This window comes from Mytilus edulis, chromosome 9 (genome assembly GCF_963676685.1).
Source record: "Mytilus edulis chromosome 9, xbMytEdul2.2, whole genome shotgun sequence".
Classification (NCBI taxonomy): Eukaryota; Metazoa; Mollusca; class Bivalvia; order Mytilida; family Mytilidae; genus Mytilus; species Mytilus edulis.
The window spans coordinates 61,043,508-61,065,441 of NC_092352.1; the positions used below are offsets into that span (position 1 = coordinate 61,043,508).

Sequence of the window (21,934 nt, forward strand, 5' to 3'; positions counted from 1 at the left end):
GGTTAAATTAAAAAAGGTTATAGGCTGTTCTAACGTACACCCACTAACCGGAAGTTATATTTAATCAACTTCCTGTCAGAAATATTATTCATCGACACTTCATTGTTCAACTGTGTATCTTGTCAAAAATGTACGCAAGTTTCATGAGTATAGTTTAGTTAACATTTTAAAACTTTAAATGAAAATCTCATCATTCAAAATTTTTACATCTGATATGATTATTTGAGGAGTTCTCTACCCTCTTGACACTAGTCGGGTTATGTATGCTATGGGTATTTAGAAATACATATATACACACACTTTCAGTCTCGTATTTGACTGTATTTTGTATCATCTGTCCTGTTATTCACCAAAGACCGTATTTTACTTTAGTTTATCAAATTATTGAGAGAAAACTCCTACTCCTCTTCTTTTAAATTGATGTTTATATGTAATACATGTAAGTTGTAACATCAGTATCTGTATGAATAGTCCGAGATTACTCTGACGTCTAACGGCTGTATTGCCAGACAAGCTGGGGCCGTGGGAAGTTGGAGCTCGCCCCCATATCAAAAAGTTGCCTGTCCAAAATGGATGCGCTGCTTCGTCGCTTCTGGTTCCAACGGACGGCCTTGGAATTATATCATTCGGGTATCAATTTGTTCATTTTTCATTTATCTCTTCATTTATGTAAGTTTCACCTACCTGCCACCCTTTCTTTTCTCATATTTACTGTATGAAAAAGTTGTCGATACCAATACTGGCTTTAATTCAACTGTTTGAGAGAACAACTCCGATTTATTGATAGGGCGTGAGAGCAGATTTGAAGCTCTCAACGGTTGGTTCGCGCACTACAGTGTCGTCGAGGTGATTTCACGAGATCACTGTCTTCACAAAGAATGAGTTTAAATAATTGTAATGAATATTGTGGTGTTTTGCTTGGTGGAATGAACCATTTCGTTTCAAAGTCCTACATACATGTATATATAAAATGTGTAGATGGTGTAAGGCCACAGTCAGGGCTTTGTGGGTGAGTGGTCTACAATTCAGTCTGCGTTCAGAATTTTTTCAGGTACTACATACATGACACATATAGCTCCCGGTCCAAATTGACAAGTTTCCCCTATATATTCAAATAAATTTTCATTAGTTTTTACTAATATCTGGCATAGGGCTAGTGGCTTATGGCACAAACTGCTGCTGCGTTGTATTTTAAATGCATTATCACAACACTGATTTTGTGTGTTAGAATCCAGCAGGTGCAGGTGCATTTGAATGACCTTAATTGACTAGGATTGTCAATTTTCCTACTGGAGGTGTCAGTGGTTCTCTCTAGGGATTTAAGCTCTCTCCAAGGCCAACAATGAAAACTGACCGCCATGAATTAGCCAATACTGAGTGCTGAAAGTGTGACATTAAACATTATTGTTAAACACTAATAAATCCAGCATACATGTAAATATATATGTATAAATGTAAGTAATTTTTTTGCACGTTGTTCCAAACAGAGTGGTTAGACCTTCAACACTTTTATTTAATTTCTCGTTTGCTTTCATTATGTTTTTATTGTGATACTTTTTTTCATTACAGAAAAGAAGACAAAATAAGACTTTTTCCAAGAAAGTTTGTTATATTTGTGATTTAATATTGGAAAAAATTTAGTATTGATAGGCGGCATTGTAAGAAGTTAGGACATTTGGTATTTAATAAAGGTTGACACATACGGCTTAACAATGTCTAACATGCCACCCATACGCCGGACTGTGAAAAATGTTATTCACAACTATTCCGAGGCACAGGTTAAAGTTCGAGAAGCAACATCCAATGACCCTTGGGGTCCTTCCAGTACACTGATGTCAGAAATAGCCGATCTTACGTACAATGTTGTTGCATTTACTGAAATCATGCAAATGATCTGGAAGCGACTTAACGATCATGGTAAAAACTGGAGGCATGTTTACAAATCACTCATGCTCTTGGATTATATTATTAAAACTGGAAGTGAAAAAGTGGCACAACAATGTAAAGAAAATATTTTTGCAATTCAAACATTGAGAGATTTTCAGTATCGAGAGGATAACAAAGATCAAGGGATGAATGTAAGAGAAAAGGCGAAACAGCTGGTTGCTCTGTTAAAAGATGATGAGAGGCTCAGAAATGAAAGGGCCAAAGCATTAAAAGCAAAAGAAAGGTTTGCTCAGAATGCAATGGGAATTGGTAGCGATGACAAGGTAAAATATCACCAAGGTTTCAACACAGGTCACATTTTCACTAAGGTCTTATGATCAGACTTTGCAATATTAAAGCTCAAAATTGGTCCATGTTATAAAACTTAAATGAGTTAACAGAGACAATTAAAGACACATTCTCCATAAAAAAAACAATGCAAGAAACTTTACCATGTTTACAGATATGTGTTATTTTCATTATTTTTTTGTAAAGTTCTGTGAGCTTACAATGTATTTTGACCTTTTATTCATATACTTCTTTAAGGTTATACTACATTTCCTGTTAGAAGTGTACTTATTGCTCCTAGTGACATAATTTCTAACTGTAATGACTCCTGAAGTGTAAAAGCTGAATGGCAATTTTCATGGTGTTATCTAGATCATACATACATGTATAAAATATTACATATTTAAATACTGGAATTAGACATGGTAATATATTTTCTGTCAAAATATATTATGTAATACAGAGATTACTGAGGGATTTAAATCACTTAAATGAAATATATCTGTCTACATGCATGGTCTAACATGTCTAACTATTTTAATCTGGGGATATTTAAATTTGGTAACTAGAACTTCAAACTTTCTTTCAATAATAGTTCCAGCTATTGATCATCATTATCATACAACATGTACAAGTACCTCTCTCAAATGACTCATGTACATTTTTGCAAAATTTACATTGTATTTGAACTAAAAGGCATAGACATAGTGAATAGACTTTTAAAGTATAAGTAATATATATTTGAACAGATGAAGAACAAATCAATACACTTTTTTATGAACTCTAGATCTGTGTTCTTATGTAATAATGTTGTACAAATATTATCATCATGGTCGTGTGTATTTAACATTTGATAAGATATATCATTAATTTATGTATATTGTTGACTTTGTTCTTCATCAGAAATTTGAAATCCCGGAAGCATAGCGATGATAACCAGACATGACATGCATAACATGCATAAGGGGACCTTCTAATACATCATGTACATGTACATTTTAGAGCATATATATAGCTATAGATACTTTCATGACTTGTAACATGCGTAAACCGTTCTTTATTCCTTAAATCATGTTAATTGAAATATTTGAATTTTATATTTAATATATGTGAATATGCCATGCAAATTATATATATTTAAATGTTTATGGCTACAGGTTCGTTATGGAAGAGGAAGTCCTAGTTTGTCCACCGGAGCGGGAGGAGGAGGTTACACTGACCCATATGGAGGTGGGAGTGAAAGTGGTGTGCAGAGTGATGCATGTGAGCAGCTAGAAATTTACATAAATAAACAAATTTGCATAAATAAGATTATGGCTTATGCATCATGTTCATGGCCAGTTCAACAGTGCTTCTTTGCTGAAATAAATTCACACACAACTTTTTCTCAATGCAAACTGAAATGATTTATTTATGCAATTTTGTTGCTTAAAATGCAATAGCAACATGAGCAAGTTAATTTTAATTTTAACTTGAAAATTTATTTTACATCAACAGTTTTGGTACTAAGGGTATATACAAACTTTACTTTTATGAATTGTTATTTGGATGGAAAGTTGTCTCATTGGCACTCATACCACATCTTCCTACATATCTATGATTAGACAAAAATCAGTTTTCACTATAAGTATTTACTTATTTATGTCATTCTTCTCCTTTTATAATTAACTTGCTGTTGCATTTTATTATTCATTTAGCAGACTATGAAAGATTTATCCCTGCATTAGAGTTCAGCTTAGCCATTTCAACTCTTAACATGTCTTATTTAGTTATTACTCTATCTTTTCTACTTATGATTAGAAAGTTTATCATGTTTAAGTAAGTACAAGTACCCACAGGTTGCAAATGATATACTGGTATAAAAATTGTGCTTGAGTATAGGTAGATTATAATTAGTGCATTATGGAAATCCCTGAATTTAACAAAATAAGTGTTAAGTATTAGTTCACAGACAATTATTATCCTGTAAGCATTATCTGTTTAGTACATGTACATGCTGTAGTAAGTCTGTTTATAATGTACATGATGTAGAAAAACTAAAAAGACTTTCAAGAATTCAGGATATAATTGGATGAGAAAAAGTTACGAGAAATTAGTTAACAGTTAAAAACAAATTATTAATATAATTTCCCTTTTTTTTTTTGAAATCACAAGATTTAATATTATTCACTTCTGCTTCATATCAGGAATAATAGTCCAGTCAAACTAAGATTTAACCTCAAACTAATTGCAACAGAAAATGTTTTAGTTCTAATCTATAGCTATATGCCCTTTGTATACATATAAAAAAGTCCCATAAAATCTAACTTGAGGAAAACTCAAAATCAACATTTTTAATTTCCTATGGAAAGTAACATTGGAAGGGGAGATAACTCTTGCAAAAATGAGTCCTTTTTGGTCAGTTTTTTGTTGTTTTTCTTGAAATTTATGTAAAGTATGACACTTTGATGGGGTTATAAGTTTGTATTTGACTAAATTATATAATCTTCTGCTCATGAAATGTACAAAACCGATATGTTATGGGTAGTTTTATTTTTTTCGTGCAATTTTCATTCAAGAAATTGCAAATCTGAAGCTTTGTGACCATTTTGAAAAAATAATGTGACAATTTGGTATTGTTTATATCTGTATATTATATTTTTTCAGCAACTTACTCATCTAAAGAAACTTTAAACCACAAAAAGAAGAATACATGCTTAATTATTTTGATTAAATTTGAGATTCTTTACCTTGACATGTTAAAAAAATCAATAAATGGTCAACTAATGAATTACGAAATCTAGATTATAGCTTGATAAAAGATATGAAAATATCTTAAGAGTTGTGTGTTACAGTATAAAGACCGCTAAAATATCAAGAATCAATACATTCTGATGAATAGAAGCGGGAAAGTAATAATTTTGTATCAATTTTTATTGATATTTCTGCCTTTTTTGCAAGAGTTATCTCCCTTTTCAATGCAAATCTCCATAGGAATTTTAAATGGGGATTTTTTTAGTCTTCCTCAAGTTAGATTTTATGGGACTTTTTTCTGTGTATATTTGGGGTATAATGCTAAAGAATAAAAGTTAAAAATCTTCTGTTGCAAATACTTTCGGGTTATGGTCAAATTTATGCTAGATTGACTGGACTATAAGGGAGACAATAATGATAATATTTTTGTTGTTTTATTTCTTTTCAATTGTATAATCCTCAAAGCGACTAAATAAAAGCTGTTTTTACCTTTCATAATTTCCTATAACAACATGATAAACAACATACATGTAGCACACAAGGTTTATATTAAACAGACTATTATTTGAACTTGGATATATTTTAATTATGGAATTTGCATATCAAAATGTATAAAACATGTGTCTTGTGTTTTAAATTTTTTGATAAATTCCATGTAATACATGTATTTGGTATTATGATCTTTTTGAGCGGTTAATAACACTTTCCATACAATGTATTTTGGTTAGATAGTGTTGTGCGCGGCACAGTACATTCTATTGAAAAATACTTTTTTCTTAGTAATAGAAAGTGTTGTGCGCAGCACAGAGCCTTTCAGTACAGAATAAACGTGGAATTTATTGAAAATTTCAATAACAAGAAATCAGGCAAATTCCATAATTAAAAATAATTCCAAGTTCAAATAATAGAGTGTTATTAATACTTTCAAGTTTAAACTTATAAAAAACAGTCATGACAGTGTTTTCCACCTATTTATACTTCCCTATCATGCCTATCAACAACGAAGCAACCTGAGTTTATTTTTATGCCCCATTTATGGGCAAGATGTTTTCTAGTGTGTAGGTCTGTTCTTCCGTCTCTCCTTCTGTCCCGCTTCAGTTTTTGGTCGAGGTTGATTTTGATGAAATTGAAGTCCAATCAACTTGAAACTTAGTACACGTGTGCCCTATGATATGATCTTTCTAATTTTAATGCCAAATTAGAGATTTTTCCCCATTTTCACTGTCCATTGAACATAGAAAATGATAGTGCGTTGGGGCATCCATGAACTGGGGACACATTCTTGTTATTACTACATAAGTCATGTATCGAGTTTGCATACATGAACTGGTTCCAGGTCTTCATGAGCCGATGATGAATGACTTGTCTTCAATAATTTTTTAACAAACCAGCAAAACTTATACAGTTAGGACCGTGCTAAGTGGGATACTATTATGCATGTTACATGCAATATTGGATATTTATTACATGCAGCTGAATTTTCTGCATACTAGATCATTGTAGATTGACATGTTTTACTAATACATATTAGATTTGAATGTGTATTCTTTAAAAGTGTGTGCTTTATGCAAGCTTAAATTCTCTTGAATTGTTATATTGTATGTACTATCCTTTTCCCTAAGATTTCAGCAAGTAGCTTGCAAATAGTTGGATTTTTTGTAGAGCACAGTGTTACTGTAGCTAATAATGTTAATTATATATTGTCAGGATAAATGTAAAACTAGAAAAAAAGAAAATTAAACATAATGCTTACGTTAAGCATGTTAAGGACACAAGTTAAGTTAGATTGAATCACAATATATATCATGTATATAATATATATCATTTAAGGTAGCACAATACAAAGATTTTTTTACCTCAAATCACTAACCTTTGAAATGCTGTAACTTTCTTATGAATGCATAGAAAATAATAAAAGAGGTATATATAGATAGATAAAAGATTAATCTTTTAAATGAATGCAATATTTTTATTATGCAATCATTATGTAATCAATTATTATGTAATTAGTTGCAAAATCTGGGTAAGTTCACTTGAATGAATTTAGCTCTATATATATATCATCTCTTTAACTATACAGAAAATTTTAACAAAATCTTAATCAACACATCATGGGCTTCAAAAGGGTGTCTCAGATTGTCTCTAATGTATTCCATTCTCTCATAAATCTCTAATTAGTGTAAACATCCTAACCACTTAAAAGAAGATAATGTTTAATTAGGTGTAAAATTTGTTCTATACATTCTATCTGAAATCTGAGACACCCTTTTGTAGATAATGGCCATAGGAACAACATATTATAAAATCAACCCTCTAGGGATACCTATGCAGAAGCTAATTTCATTTGAAAGTGGAAATTTGGTGAAAAATATTTTAGACACAGTTAACATTATAATTGGTTACATAATTGTTGCATAATACTAACATTGCATTTATTTGAAAGAGTAATCTGTTAGCTATCCAAAACTACCACTTTTATAAATTTTCAAGCATTATTAAGAAAGTTACAGCATTTTAAAACTTGGGAGTTGGAGTTAAAAAATCTTTGTATTGTGCTACCTTAATTAGAAAAAAGAAGAAATTAAAAACAGATATGCAACATGCAGACATTGTGCAAGTGTTAAAATTAACTGACAAAAATGTAATTTTAGTTTATGAGAAAAGATATTTATAAAGTTATTTTGAGGCTTGTTCATGGAAAATACATGTATATATATGTATTTGAATTAGGTGACTGGTCTATAAAAATCAAAATCATTGTAATTGGCTTGATTAAAGATAAATCATGATAATGGTAATTATAATCATTGTTCTTTTAGCTTCTCCTGTAGAAGTGCGTCGTAGGTCAGGTGACATGGTAGAATATGCTAGACCATCATCTGCTGGTGAAGAAGAAATACAGTTACAACTGGCTTTGGCAATGAGTAAAGAAGAACATGACGAAGAACTGAAGAAACAGAAATCTGATGATGTGAAATTAGCCCTGGCCTTGGAAGAAAGTCGAAAAACACAAGATGACGTGAGTTTAAAAATGTCTCAAATTCATGAGTTCTGCAGCTCTTTTCATAAAAATGTTTTTACAAAACTTGATCTAAAGTGTTACTGAAATGTTTGTGATTGACAATCATTTTTATGAAAGCATAAGTTTGAATTTAAAAATGTTGCTATTGCTCATTGTTAACATGGTTAAATAAAATTAAGAATGGGAAAGGGGAATGAATTAAAGAGACAATAACCCAAACAAAGAGCAGAAAACAACATGTAGGCAGTATGGTTACTATGGTTACTTATAGATACTTACATCTCCATCAAGAGTTCTCTGAAGGATAGGTATCTCCTTGGGTATCAATCCAAATCTACTTACTTTTACATAAATGTTGATTTTATGGTAGAAAATTTATTTTTCTAACAGTACATTTATATTGTAACTATAAAACCTTTGATTGATGTTGGCAGGTTATCAAATACAGATTTCTGGTAAAAAGGGCTTTAATTTACAGATAAATGATAAACCAGATACCAACCCCATTACACATGTTACATTTAAATAGTAGATTTCACCTGCAAGTCATGCTAGTCTTCAGCACATCTAGAATGGCAGATATAGTCAGTCCACAATGTTTCACAATGCCTCCATGCCACTGCACATGTCATCTTATTCAGTGCTTATTCACTTTTTTATCTTTTGGCAGGGTTAAAGTAGAATAATTTTTGGTCAAATGCCACATATTGTTTTGTATTTTGATATAAAGCATGCTTAAGTAATTTATATTTTATTATGAAAAAAGAACACAAACAGAAAACAAATTCAGACAAAAATTTTGAATAGTTTTGGAAAAAGGACAATATAAATAACTAATGCTGTTATTATATATCATGTACAAATGTTTATAACTAAAACTACATATACACTTGCAACATTTGCAAGTTATACCTTTTGTTTGATATAATGACAAGTTAAGTATTATTTTTTTTTGGAGGGAGGAGGGATGGTATTTTTCTATCAGTATACATTGATAAATGTAATTTATGTAATTTTATTTAATAGAAATTGATATTTCTGTTTTGACATCTAGAAGTAGATTTTTTAAAGTCTGTTCTTTTGTGGATAGTTGTCTCATTGGCAATCATACCACATCTTTTTTTATATTAGTTATTATTTTTATTTTTGTTTAGGAAAGAAGAAGTAAAAGTAAAACAACAGTAAGAGTTTGATCTTCTGTTTTCAAACTTTCCAAGCATTTGATATGTACATGTTTTCATAAATCATTACCAGTCATTCCAAAGGTCTACATTTTATATTATACACCAGTCCGTTTGATTTAAAAATTTTACAAGAATTTACTTAAGGTGGTACCTAACACTACAGGGAGATAACTCTGTAAAGTCAGCTAAAATTTTTCTGACAAAACGGTTGGTTCAAAAAATTTTAAAATTTTATGAAAATTAAACAAGCCAAATTAATTTTAGTGAAAGTGTTGGGTACCACCTTAATGTGCAAATTTTTAATGTACCTGTATTTTGGGTACCTTTATAGCTTTTGCCATTTCAGACATGTCAGATAGTTGGGTTTATAGGGAGTTTCTTGAAATAATTGTTCAAACACCAAAATTAAAATGATCTATTAAATAATCATTGTTTATGCTTTGCTCATTGTTGAAGGTCATACATTGATTTATAGTTATTAATTTCTGTGACAGTTTGACTTTTGTGGAGAGTTGTCTCATTGACAATCATACCACATCTTTTTATATTGATGGTGTTTTTAACCAATTGCAATGTTTTGGCATACATTATTAATAGTACAAAATATAGTGAACAGATTGTTTAAAATACTGAAATGGCAAATTTTAAGTATCTTTTTTTTTATTATTAGTAAACAATTGTACCAGTAAAGAATTCCCTTTAAGTAGAATAAAACCAAAATTCCTGGATATTGTCCAGTTGACCTTTGAAATTACTGTATTTTTTATCCAAGTACTCCCTTATACATGCATATATATATTGCCTTCTATGTAACTTTTGAAATTGTATACAATTTATCTATATTGTGGAATGCATTTAACATGTTTAAAGTGTAGCATGTTCAGATATTGTATTTTTTTAGCATGAATGTACTGAATCCGTGTGTCTGCTGCAGCAGTCGCTTTAAACTACAATGAACTACTTGGCTGTATAAAAAATATTGAATATTATTCCATAGGCTACCCCGAAAGTTAGCTTGATTTAAAAAAAAAACATACACATGGTACAAGACAAATAACTTCAGACTTTTGTCAGTGTTTGCTTTCTGAAATGAGTAACATGACAAAGTTTTGATTAGAGATTGTTTTCTATTGAAGAAACAACTTCTTACAAATATATATTGGCTGGATGTTACATGTATGATCCAAAATCTGTATAAGAAAAAATCAGAGATTTTAAAAATATGAATTGGAAGTTTTCAAATGCTTCCAGCAATCACATGCCCTATAAAACTTTTTTCTCATTCTTTGAAAGATAAAAAAAATAGATTATCGGTAGATATGAAATACTCCTCTCATATGTACATACTGTAACCATTGTTACAGGTATATGAATAATTCTATTGGCCACAGTTTTAAAGTATTAGACACGTGGTAAATGACTTGTTTATGTTATTTTATATGCTTTTATTGGAGCTTACATCTCTAACTCAATTGTGTGCATATTATTATGAATGTGCATGTAGTTTCAGTGATTTTATACATTTTTATAAATTTCTGATCATTTTATGCATTTACCATGTTTACACCACCAACACAAGTTAGACATATAAACGCCTTAGATTTTTGCATGTAAGAACTTTTTTGGACCTCCCTTTTGGATTACAAAAATATCTGTGTATTTATTACTGGCCAACCATTTTGGCTGTTTCAACTGAACATGATGCCTGGGAGTATTCATGGTTGTCACTGGAAGAGACAAGCTTAACTTAGCTGTTTTATTTGTTACACTCACCTTCTCATTTTTTTTTCTGTCAGGAAGCAATTGATATATATATTGATTTAAGGGATTTCACAAAGTCTGCATACAAGATATAGTACATTTTAAAAAAATAATATGTGGTTAACATAGCCTATACCCAAGAAAGCAACAACAATTGATATCACATGACTACTAATGAATCAACAGTTAACCAATCAAATACAATGCTAATTCACTACTCTCGTTATGTGTAGATAATTTTTTAGCATTGACAAAATGTACATATATTTTTAATCAATAATTCAGAAACTATTATATATTTTCTAATCTTACAGGGACAGCCCGGTGGATTGCTAACATTGGACTCTCCCAAGCAACTCACAACAGACCCCTGGGGTGCTCCTATTCCAGCTCCTGTAGCCAATACAGACCCATGGGGAGCCCCAGTACAAGCTCCAGCACCTCCAACTGCTGATCCATGGCAATCTCCTGCTAGAACAGTGTCACCAGCACAACAACAAGTGTCAGCAGACCCATGGGGAGCCCCATTGGCAATGCCACAGGCTCCACCTCCTTACAGTAGTGTAGCAGCTTCAGGTACTATTATTGTTTTTCTATTGACTGTATTCTATGCAAATATGAACAGTGGTGCCAATTTTTTTTTATTTTACTTTTGTATATATATTTACAAATATAATCCGTCAGAATTAGATAACACTGAATTTATTATATGGAAAGGAAGAAGCAATTATATATTCATATAACCAGAGCAACATAGTTTGTGTGTATTTATTATTATACTTTTAATTGTTAAACAATTGACAAAAATATAAGATTATTTATTGAGATTTCCAAAACTGTTGAATACAAATCATGATATTAAATTTTAAAATGTGACTTTAAAATACATTTTGAGAAATATTTCATTTCAGTTTTGCAATTTTTGCAATAAAATGAATACATTAAAAAATTAAGGAATTTTAAAACAATACTTAATTTGTTTGTGATCTGTTTAATTACAGATCCATGGATAACACCAGCAGCATCTGCTGCAGTTCAGTCACAACCTCCTCGACAGAAATCCCCCTGGGATGCCTCACCCACAATGGATAATAATACAGGCTTTGATAATGGGTTTGGCATGGGAGCAAGTGCAGCTACAACAAATGGACAGAAAGAAGACGATGGATTTGATTTATTGAGTTCCAGAAGTACCGGAAACTCTCCCGCTAAAGTTTCTATTAGTCATGGCGGTTTAGATGGATTTGATCCACTTGGAGGTCTGTTTTTAAATCAAGAATTGGTTGTTTTCTAAGTTGGGTAGCTAACTTATTGATGTTATAAAAAAGAAGATGTGGTATGATTGCCAATGAGACAACTATCCACAAAAGACCAAAATGACACAGACATTAACAACTATAGGTCACTGTACGGCCTTCAACAATAAGCAACGCCCATACCGCATAGTCAGCTATAAAAGGCCCCGATAAGACAATGTAAAACAATTCAAACGAGAAAACTAACGGCCTTATTTATGTAAAAAAAAAAAATGAACGAAAAAACTAATATGTAACACATACACAAACAACAACCACTGAATTACAGGCTCCTGACTCGGGACAGGCACATACATAAATAATGTGGCTGGGTTAAACATGTTAGCGGGATACCAACCCTCCCCCTAACCTGGGACAGTGGTATACAGTGACAACAGTACAACATAAGAACAAACTATAAAAATCAGTTGAAAAAGGCTTAACTCATCAGATGGACAAAAATAAAAGTGTATATACCAGAAATCTCCTTTCATTCCTATATGAAAGAGAATTACATTTTTGCAGTTTAATACTTGATTTTTTGATGAGAACAGATGAAAAAAAAATTTAAAAATTGAATGAAACATATACATTGGGTGTTTCAATTTTAAAACATCTATGTGGTGCACAATGCAAACAGCAGAAATTGAAGTTAGAATTATGAAATACTGTGGTGAGATATGAATTGATAGACATATATATTTTTTTTCTCTTAAATATGAATAATTCTTTATCATTGTTTATAGATAGGTGAACAATTATATGGAAAGCACATAAAACTGTCTTAAAATAATTAAATCTCTTATTACAAATCCAAAGATTTTTTCCTAAAAAATGAATTTTGTTGATAGATACATTTTTGTTTTATTGATGTAAAATAATTTAATGGGCAACATGGTCACCAACATTTACAAACTTGGGGGAATTTACATTTTGTCTTTATTTCTTGCTTGTATTATTGTTTAATCAACAAATCTGACTGTAAATTTGAATTTTGAATAACAACTCTTCACTGATGCTCAAGGCCAAAATATTTGAAAATCCAAAACCACTTAAAAAATGACAAACATGCTTTAAAGTATGAAAAGTGTAGTCAAAGCAGGGCAAAGATTTATAGTTTTGCATTGGGGAGATAAATTCCTTAATCAAAACATTGTCTATTTATTTTTTTTATAACAGATAAATACCTAACTTAAACAAAACACTTTCTATTGTTGCTTTGTTTATTGCTACACAAAACAAACAAGAAAACACATGTTTTCATTGTACTTGTTTTTTTAGGTGAGAAAAAAGACCCCTGGTTGATGGATGGTATGCAAGACACATTACCCTCACTACAACAGCAAGAACAGCAGAAACATCGGAAAACACCACAAGAATTTTTAGGAGACAATGCTAGTTTAGTTAATTTAGATCAACTGGTTACCACAAGTACTAAACAAGGTTTGTTTATAATTTTACTGTTCTCATTAAAATGAAGATGTGGTATATGATTGCCAATGAGACAACTCTCCGTAAGGGACTAAATGACACAGAAGTTAACAACTATAGGTGACTGTACAGCCTTCAACAATGAGCAAAGCCCATACCGCATAGTCGGCTATAAAAGTCCCCAAAAGGACAAATGTAAAACAAGTTAAACAAGAAAACTTGCCTGTATTAATACAAGAAAAAGAGTTGTTGCCACCATGAAATATAAAGATTATTTTTCCTATATTGCCTATAGTATTTGCTTGAAAAATATAATAGATAGACAGCAACAATGATGGGCAAAACTGGCCCACATAATTTTGATTCAATCCAAGTATTCTTTTTTAATTGCATCAATTAAATGCCAGTTTGATTGTACTTATTCCTTGAAGCCTCTTTTTAGTCATTTCATGTTTAATACAAATGAGAAAATAAAGTTTGAAAGATTTTTTTTTTATGTTATCATTGTAAGAAGTTTCAATATTTTTTATGCTGTTCAAAAAAAAGTTTAAGCTACTTTAAAAAAAAAAATTTTTATAATTTAACTGAATTGAATTTACAATGTTTATCTTTTTGTATTAAGGCATTTTCCAGTTGAAAATTTTGTGGTGTATTTTCTGAAATTCGAGATAATAATGAATTCTTTTGAATTTCAGCAACTTTGAATCCATTCGAAGCCCCAGCTACATCAAATCCTTTTGCTGCACAGATGAGTAATCAGCCTGCACGTATGACATTGAGTCAATTGCAGAGCAATACACAACAAGGATTTTCACAATCGGCTTCGTCAGGACTTCTGCCGGCACCTTTAGCTCCACTAAATACGACGGGACCTGCACAACCCCAACAACAAAGTTACAACCCATTTTTGTGAAAGTATGAAAAATATAGAAATTCTGAAAATTTGTATCGTTATATATATTCTAGAGAATGGAAAGAGAAAGAAAGAGAGAAAGCTGTTTGAAAATGAATGTTTACTCAACGTCTAGAAGTAGCATGTTCATGAAGTGATTTTAAAAATAAACTTGGAAGATAAAATATGAAAGACTACTAATCTGCATGTCATACATGTATGTGCAGTTTTTTTTATTTTTTAAGCTTGTACATCAGTTATTATGATTAAGGGCTGTACCATTCAACGCACATGGGACTGATGGAAGGCACTTCAAAATCTTCACTAATTGTTGGTGTCAAAATACTTTTTGTTTTATGAAAATGTATTTGAAGTTCTCAATTTTGGTTTCATAATGCCTTCCCTGATACCATGTACATGTATGTTAAAATGGAACAGTCCTAAGAAGTTATTATTTTTTTTTTTATGTTTTTTTCATAATGTTAAAAGGGGTTTATTTTCACTCATGTCTTTGAACTATTTTGAAACATATAAAAGAATATAACAGAATATGGCAATACTGTCAATCAGTCATTAAAAAATGTCACCCATCAATCAACTCATGTTCTAAAACATTGACCATTGTTTTTTTAAGTCGTTTGCTTGGGAATGGGAAATTAAAAAATCTAACGATGTCTTTATATGCATATGTTTCATTGTTCCAGTTTTATGCATCAATATTTGTTTTAATGTTCAATAATGTTGTTTGTATTTCATATGTTCATGCTACTGTAGATATTGTTTGAAGTTGAAGTATGTGATATATAGCTGTTTTCTAGTATTTTTAAAACTTGTAAAAATTTGAAATAAGGGGCTCTTATTTTTTGTTTGATAATTGAAAATATCCTTTTTTCTGCATCACATACATACATGCAGTGGAGCCACTAGAATAAATGAATTTGAATATTTGAGATAGAATGGCATGAAAATTAAGATCTTAATGGTTTTGAACATCAGCAATGGAATCAAGATTATTAACTTTTGTTGTCAAACTGGACATTTTACATAGTCATTCATGCAACAATAAATTGTAAACTAGACATTTTAAATAATTGTATACCTTGAATAATTTGCAAGAAAAAGGAATGTAGGATCTTTTTTTAATTTTTCAGCTGATGACACAATCGTTAGTTTTAAAAGATGAATTTTTTGGTTTACAGTTACCAATTCAGTATGATGTATAAGATAAACAAATTGTGCCTTTAGTGTGTTTATTTTTTCTGTAGATTTTTTAATTCTTTTTACCACATTTTAGGTTAGCTATGAAAGCAAAGGATACATACTGTAAGATTGGAATAGAAAAAAGCTTTGCTTGAATTAAAAAATAAAGAGGGGTAGTAACTCTCTAATTATGATAGGTTTGAGATTTTAAAGAAAAAAAGTAACAATAAGAATGGATCTTGAGATAAGCTGAAGGCTTCATGATTTTAAAATATTTTAACTGTAAGATTTTTTGAAAAGAGTGACAGTAGTATTGTATGATGACTTGTTGGGAATGATCTTTTATTTTATGAACAATTTGACATTCCAGATCATTTCCACGTCTGTCTCATATTTATGGTAAAAATTATTGAAAAAAAACTGTTAAGCGGTTCAATTTTTCTGGGATTTAATATTTAGCAATTTATAGGGCTAAATTTGTTTGCAAACTTTGTCTGAGACTGATACTTATTTCACAAAATAATGGAAGAGAAAATAACTCAGAAGTCTTGACCATTTCTATAAACTTATGACCAATGTGGGTCATATTTTTTTTGTGAAGAAAGCCCTTCAGTATAAAAGATAAAATTTAAGCCATTTAAATTTGGTGACAAAATGAACAAATGTAAATCCGAAAATATTTGCCACCTAACATAAACTTATACTTTATTGTCCCTGAATTAAACCTGCTCAAAAATTAATAATTTCTTTTTATTATTTTATCTCTTGGCCTTAATTGACAACATTTGCTTTAGATTTGAAATATACATGATATATGTCTATTTTATTAATACTTATTATGTGTTTTTAAGTATAGAGATATTGTAGAGCACTATTTGATTTTTATTTTAAATACACGTATGCAGTGTTGAAATGTTGTAATGTAAAGGATTAATTGAGCTATGCAAACACGTGCATTTTTATGCGTAATGGAAATTGTAAATGTTGGTAAACTGCTTTCTGTTTGTCCCTTTCAATCAAAAGCTGTTAAATATGTGTATATATTAATAGGATTTATTAACAGTCTTTCTCTTGCTTGCTTAATATGTTTGAAGCAATTTTTATATTTTTAAAGATTTGTTTGCCCAAAAATTAAAAGAAATGAGATTTTGTCAACATTTTTTTTTTTAAATGCAGTTGTCTCTTCTTATGCTAATCAAATATTCAAAATTACCAGTGATCCATTTCTCAAAAAACTTACAAGAAAATTACCCATTCATTATAACTTACAGTCGAATTTAATTGTTGGATTTTTTTCATGAGAGCTGCTCAGTTTCATTCATTCTGAGAATATATAGAATTTTGTTAACCCTTTTAAGATAAATAGCACACTGCATAAACTGGACAAATGTTAACTGAAAACTAGTGTGAAGTAAAATCTTGTATCCGGATAATCACTGTATGTTCATTTATATTAGCCTTTTTAAAACAACTACCTGCCTAAACTGCACAAAATGTAAAGTACTGAAGGGGTTTAGTGTAATAGACAGGTTTTATTGTATATCACTATAATTTTTTTATTTGATTTTTTCTATGATTGATGTTTAACCAATCTGTGCCAAAGAAATTTACCCATTAGAGCTAATTTCGTAAAGCTTGTAAAGTAAAACTTTGGTTGGCTTGATTGCTTTGTTTGGTATAAACATTTACTGAAGATTTGTAATTAAAATTGCCATCAATATACAATAATAAAAGCATACATTAAACCTGTATATTTCATATTAAAATTTGATTGGGCATTATACCAATTACAATTGTACAACATATAAACATAGAAAGCAAGCTAACCAAAATATTGATCTACATGCAGTAGAAAATTAGCTCTAATACTATGGTCTGTAATATAGATTCCAGAATTATTTGACTTGAAAAAGCATGTAATTTCACTCATCATGCATTTGTAACTTTATAACTTTACAAATGGCCTCATTATCAAGATTGGATAAAATCGATTATGATCATCAAGTTTTTATATTTAAGGAATGACTGTAATATTTATTTAGTCAGTCTATGAAGAAATGACATAGATAATGTGGTACACACTGAATAACCTTTGTGAGTTACTTAAAGATATGCACCACATTTTTTAGGTTTTTTCAAATAGACATAAAAATATTAGTCATTCCTCATCATTTCATTCTAAAATCCATTTGTAAAAGGTGAATTTTGAAAAAAAAACATTGGTGACTCACAGTCACTTGACAAAATTATGTCTATGAACAGATAGACAAAACACTTTCAGCCTATCAGAAGACATGTTACATCCAAAATTTAATTATTTAGAGGTAGATGATTCTTCAAGTTGCATTCAAATAATCAGAATTTGAGAATACTGGGGCTCTTTCCCTACAAAAATCTTATGATTAAAATTAAGTTATAATAATAATAGAGTTATGAAGAAATATTTATTTCTCACAAGTTCTTTTTCTTCTAAGATTTTTTTTGTGAAAAGAGCCACTGGAATTTGTTTCTTGTTGTAAATGACTTTAGTTGGAAAGAAAAAAGAAATGTGAGAATGAATGCCATATTTTTCATCACAAGCTTTGTTCACGATGTTAATTACCTCGTTTGTTATAGTTTATTGTTTAAGTGTGTTAATTTTTTATATAATTGTGTATTGCACATATTCACATGTTGTTATATATTTTCTTTTTGTAATGTTTTCTTTTAATGTGACTACTCTAATGATTTAATCATTGTTTCAGATGTGGGTAGTATTAATTAAGATGTTATATATATGTATGCTATAGAAATTTCTGACCCCAAACCTGAAATGTTTGTGTTAGTTTCTGGTGTAACTTACTTTGAGAAAAATATACAAAAGGTGTTTACTAACTTCTAATTAAGTAGTAAAAAAAAAGTGTAAAAAGTTACCAGGGAAAGATGAATCCTAAATCATATTTCAATGCATGTCTTTTTTGTCATCACCATATTCCTTAATTACAATAAGTTTAAATGTAGCATTGTTAGTTGATTACCTGATAAAGAGACATAATAAAAAAATGTCTGATTTTAAACTTTCACACTTGTTCTCACATTGAACAAAAATTATTTGGTATATAGTTAGTTTAATATTGTCATCTTTCAAACTAATTTTACAGATGTCTTTAAAGTAGGTTAATCAGAAAACTATAAGTAGCTCTAGTGTATATAAATATTAGCTATATAGAATGAAATTGCTAGCAATTAATAAAAAAAAAAACCATCTATCTGAATTTTCAATGCTATTTTAAACCTTTTGTAATTTCAGAGTAAAATTATCATATGATTAAATATTAAGACAACACAGTACCATGTTTGTATATAAAGAATAGATTATTTATTTAATGTACTGTATGCTAATGCATTTAATCAAGAAAATAAAGGACCAACTTTCTTAATCATTGTCATAGAGAAAACAAAATTACATTTTGATAATATGATATTTTGAGCTAAGATCTGAGGAATGAGATCTGTTTAACTTTTTTGTAGAAAAAAAATTAAAAAGTACAGTATTTTAGATATTTAAGGCTAATTGCACATTGATTGGCTAACAGAAACTTATTTTGGTTTATTGATAGGAGACGATCTTCATGCACTGTTAACTGTTTTTCTTACATTTATCTGATTGTTTTTTGTTAGTAGGAAAAATGAGTAAGTTTCAAAAGTGAGAGTTTATTTTTATTGTTTATAATTTTTCTTGTCGAAATTTTTAAATTGAAATAGTTACAAAATGATTGTACAAGAAATAGGGCTTAGATAATTTTACTTAAAAAGAGGGTTACTAGTGAAAATACAGTGCATTTAAAAAAAAAACATTGAAAGTTCATATTTTATACGATTTATACAATTTAAACTTTTAGCTCTTGTTTTTTGCCTGTGATTAGGTGACATTCTAAGAACATAAATAAAGTCAAGCTATCAAGGTCCATATGTAGTTAAATATTAGTTTTTTACCAGTAACGATGTGAGAATTAATATTACATTTTCAAACACAACTTATATTTATGGACAATTTTTATGTAAAAAATAAATTGAAGCATTTTTTCCTACACAAGCTTGAAAATAAGGATGTTTTATATAAATTGTATACGTTCAAAGCCAAAAATGAAATTACCAATACCCTAGAACCTTGTACTCAAACAATTGTTCAATACATAGAATATTATCATAAATTTTGATATTTTTTTTGTTTAAAGGTATTGATTGTATTAACCAGAGCTTTGATAACAGAAATCTCACAAAGTTATCATTATTTGTTCATCAAACTCAGAACTTTTAAATCTAACATATTATCCTTTAGTTTCACAAATAACATTCACCATAAAACTATTAACCGTTCTCTTTTGCAATTAATCAATTCTTGCTTGTCATTGATAAAAAGCTATTTGAAAATATGTCAGATGATGAGAACCGACATTGTTCATTTGTAACGGTCTCAGTGGTGGATCCAGAACTTATCAAAAGGGGGGCCCACTGACTGACCTAAGGGGGGACCCGCTCCAGTCATGATGCTTCAGCGATTCCCTATATAATCAACCAAATTTTCACACGAAAAAGGGGGGGGGGGGGCTTTGGCCCCCCAGTGCCCCCTTGATCTGCCTATGTTTCTATATGCATCTCTATTAAGCTACGGTTGGATTCATTATAACTCTTTGAATACCAAATTTTGTGGATTTAAATGTTCTACAAGGTACAATTTTTCTAAAGGCTTGTATGCAGACTATGGCTAAATCACAAAATTAGATATCCATAAAAATTCAATTTTTCCTCAATCCCTAAAAATTGGTATCCACAGAATTTTTACTGATATGATAGTGATTTTAACACCCGTTATTGTTTTTTTTTTACACTGGATGGAGTTTGACTGACTGATTGATTGTTAGGCATTTCGTCAACACATGAATGGAGCACAGAATACAAGTCAAAAGGACTTCACCTTTATAGATGTACTGAGTTCATCATGAACAATTTGTTGTCAACAAATCCCTTTTTTAGAAGCACCTTGATAGAATTATGTTAAACTGACCACTTTCAAGAAAACTGGTTTACACATGAATGGTTTCGCTTGAATTGATGGTTCCATATAGTATATACAGATGTTGATTAAAAATTTTCTAACGCTTAGCTTGACCATGCAATATAAAAAGTGAAGGGGACCTTTTTAACCTTAAGCTGATATCATTTATCTTTTAATATATTATAAATAGCTACAGATGTAAATTGCTTTGTAAAATATGTATGTAACATTTGTACATTAATGACATAACTATACGATAGTAAATGTGATATTGAAAACATTGTAATGAACAAAAATACATTATGATTCTAAAGTAACTTTGAAGTGTTGTTATTTTTTTATTGCCTGATAATATAAATGGTAACAATTTCAATGCACCAGATGGGCATTTCGACAACTTATGTCTCTTCATGCAATGGGTACTTGATTGTCTACCCTGTCATTTCATATTAGATACTTTACCTTTGACATTAAGCTGTCCACCAATTCAAGCATGTGACATTAAGTAGTTGAAGTAAGATAACAGATTGGTGCCTAGACATGGAGTCTGAATGATTTATTTGAGTGAATCAACATTGTCTTCGATCATCCTTGAATTGTCACAGAAAAGATCTTGCAAAGAGGTTCAGTTGATTAAGTTGATTTTTTTAAGACTTTTAAAGAGAGTTGGAAGATACCATATGGATAGTCTAACTCATTAGGAATAAACAAACAAAAGTCTACAAACAACAAAGAAAACCAAAGACTGGGCAACACGAACCCTACTTAAGGAAAAGAGGATGGGATTGGTAGTAACAGAAATTGGCATATTTCTGTTGTCATCTTTCTTACTAGTAAACTGCTCAGGATGGCTTCTAAAACATTCGAAAATATGACATATTGTTAACAGTAAAGATGTTGCAAGATCTAGAATATCGTATCAATTGGGAGATATGTATACCTCATACTAAAGTAACTCTGAATTATTGTTATTTGTGTAATGGCTAATTGATTGTAACCCCTGCTAGGAGTTGAAGTAGGATACAGTTGGGTGACTAGGCATGGAGACTGAATTATTTATTTGAGTTAATTAACATATCTTCCTGATCATGGTCATCTTTTTAGTTATCACAAAAAAGATATGGCAAAGTTGTTCAGTTGGTTCAGTTCACACATATAAGCCTG

The 21,934-nt window shown here is 30.2% G+C and overlaps 1 protein-coding gene across 4 annotated transcripts; it reads left to right on the forward strand.

Annotated features, from left to right (window-relative positions):
- Positions 1–22: 22 nt before the first annotated feature.
- Positions 23–21,087, forward strand: LOC139488726 (epsin-2-like). Of its 4 annotated transcripts, none has more exons than XM_071274552.1 (9): positions 27–130; positions 1,570–2,210; positions 3,372–3,477; positions 7,767–7,966; positions 9,124–9,150; positions 11,229–11,490; positions 11,916–12,173; positions 13,491–13,652; positions 14,336–21,087. In XM_071274552.1, the coding sequence occupies exons 2-9, from the start codon at positions 1,713–1,715 to the stop codon at positions 14,551–14,553; spliced, it is 1,731 nt and encodes a 576-aa protein (XP_071130653.1). In that variant the 5' UTR covers positions 27–130; positions 1,570–1,712; the 3' UTR covers positions 14,554–21,087. The 4 variants fall into 4 exon arrangements, with proteins under 4 accessions (XP_071130654.1, XP_071130653.1, XP_071130655.1 ...); XM_071274554.1 differs by having other exon boundaries at positions 48–130; positions 3,372–3,444; XM_071274553.1 differs by lacking the exon at positions 9,124–9,150 and having other exon boundaries at positions 23–130.
- Positions 21,088–21,934: the final 847 nt, after the last annotated feature.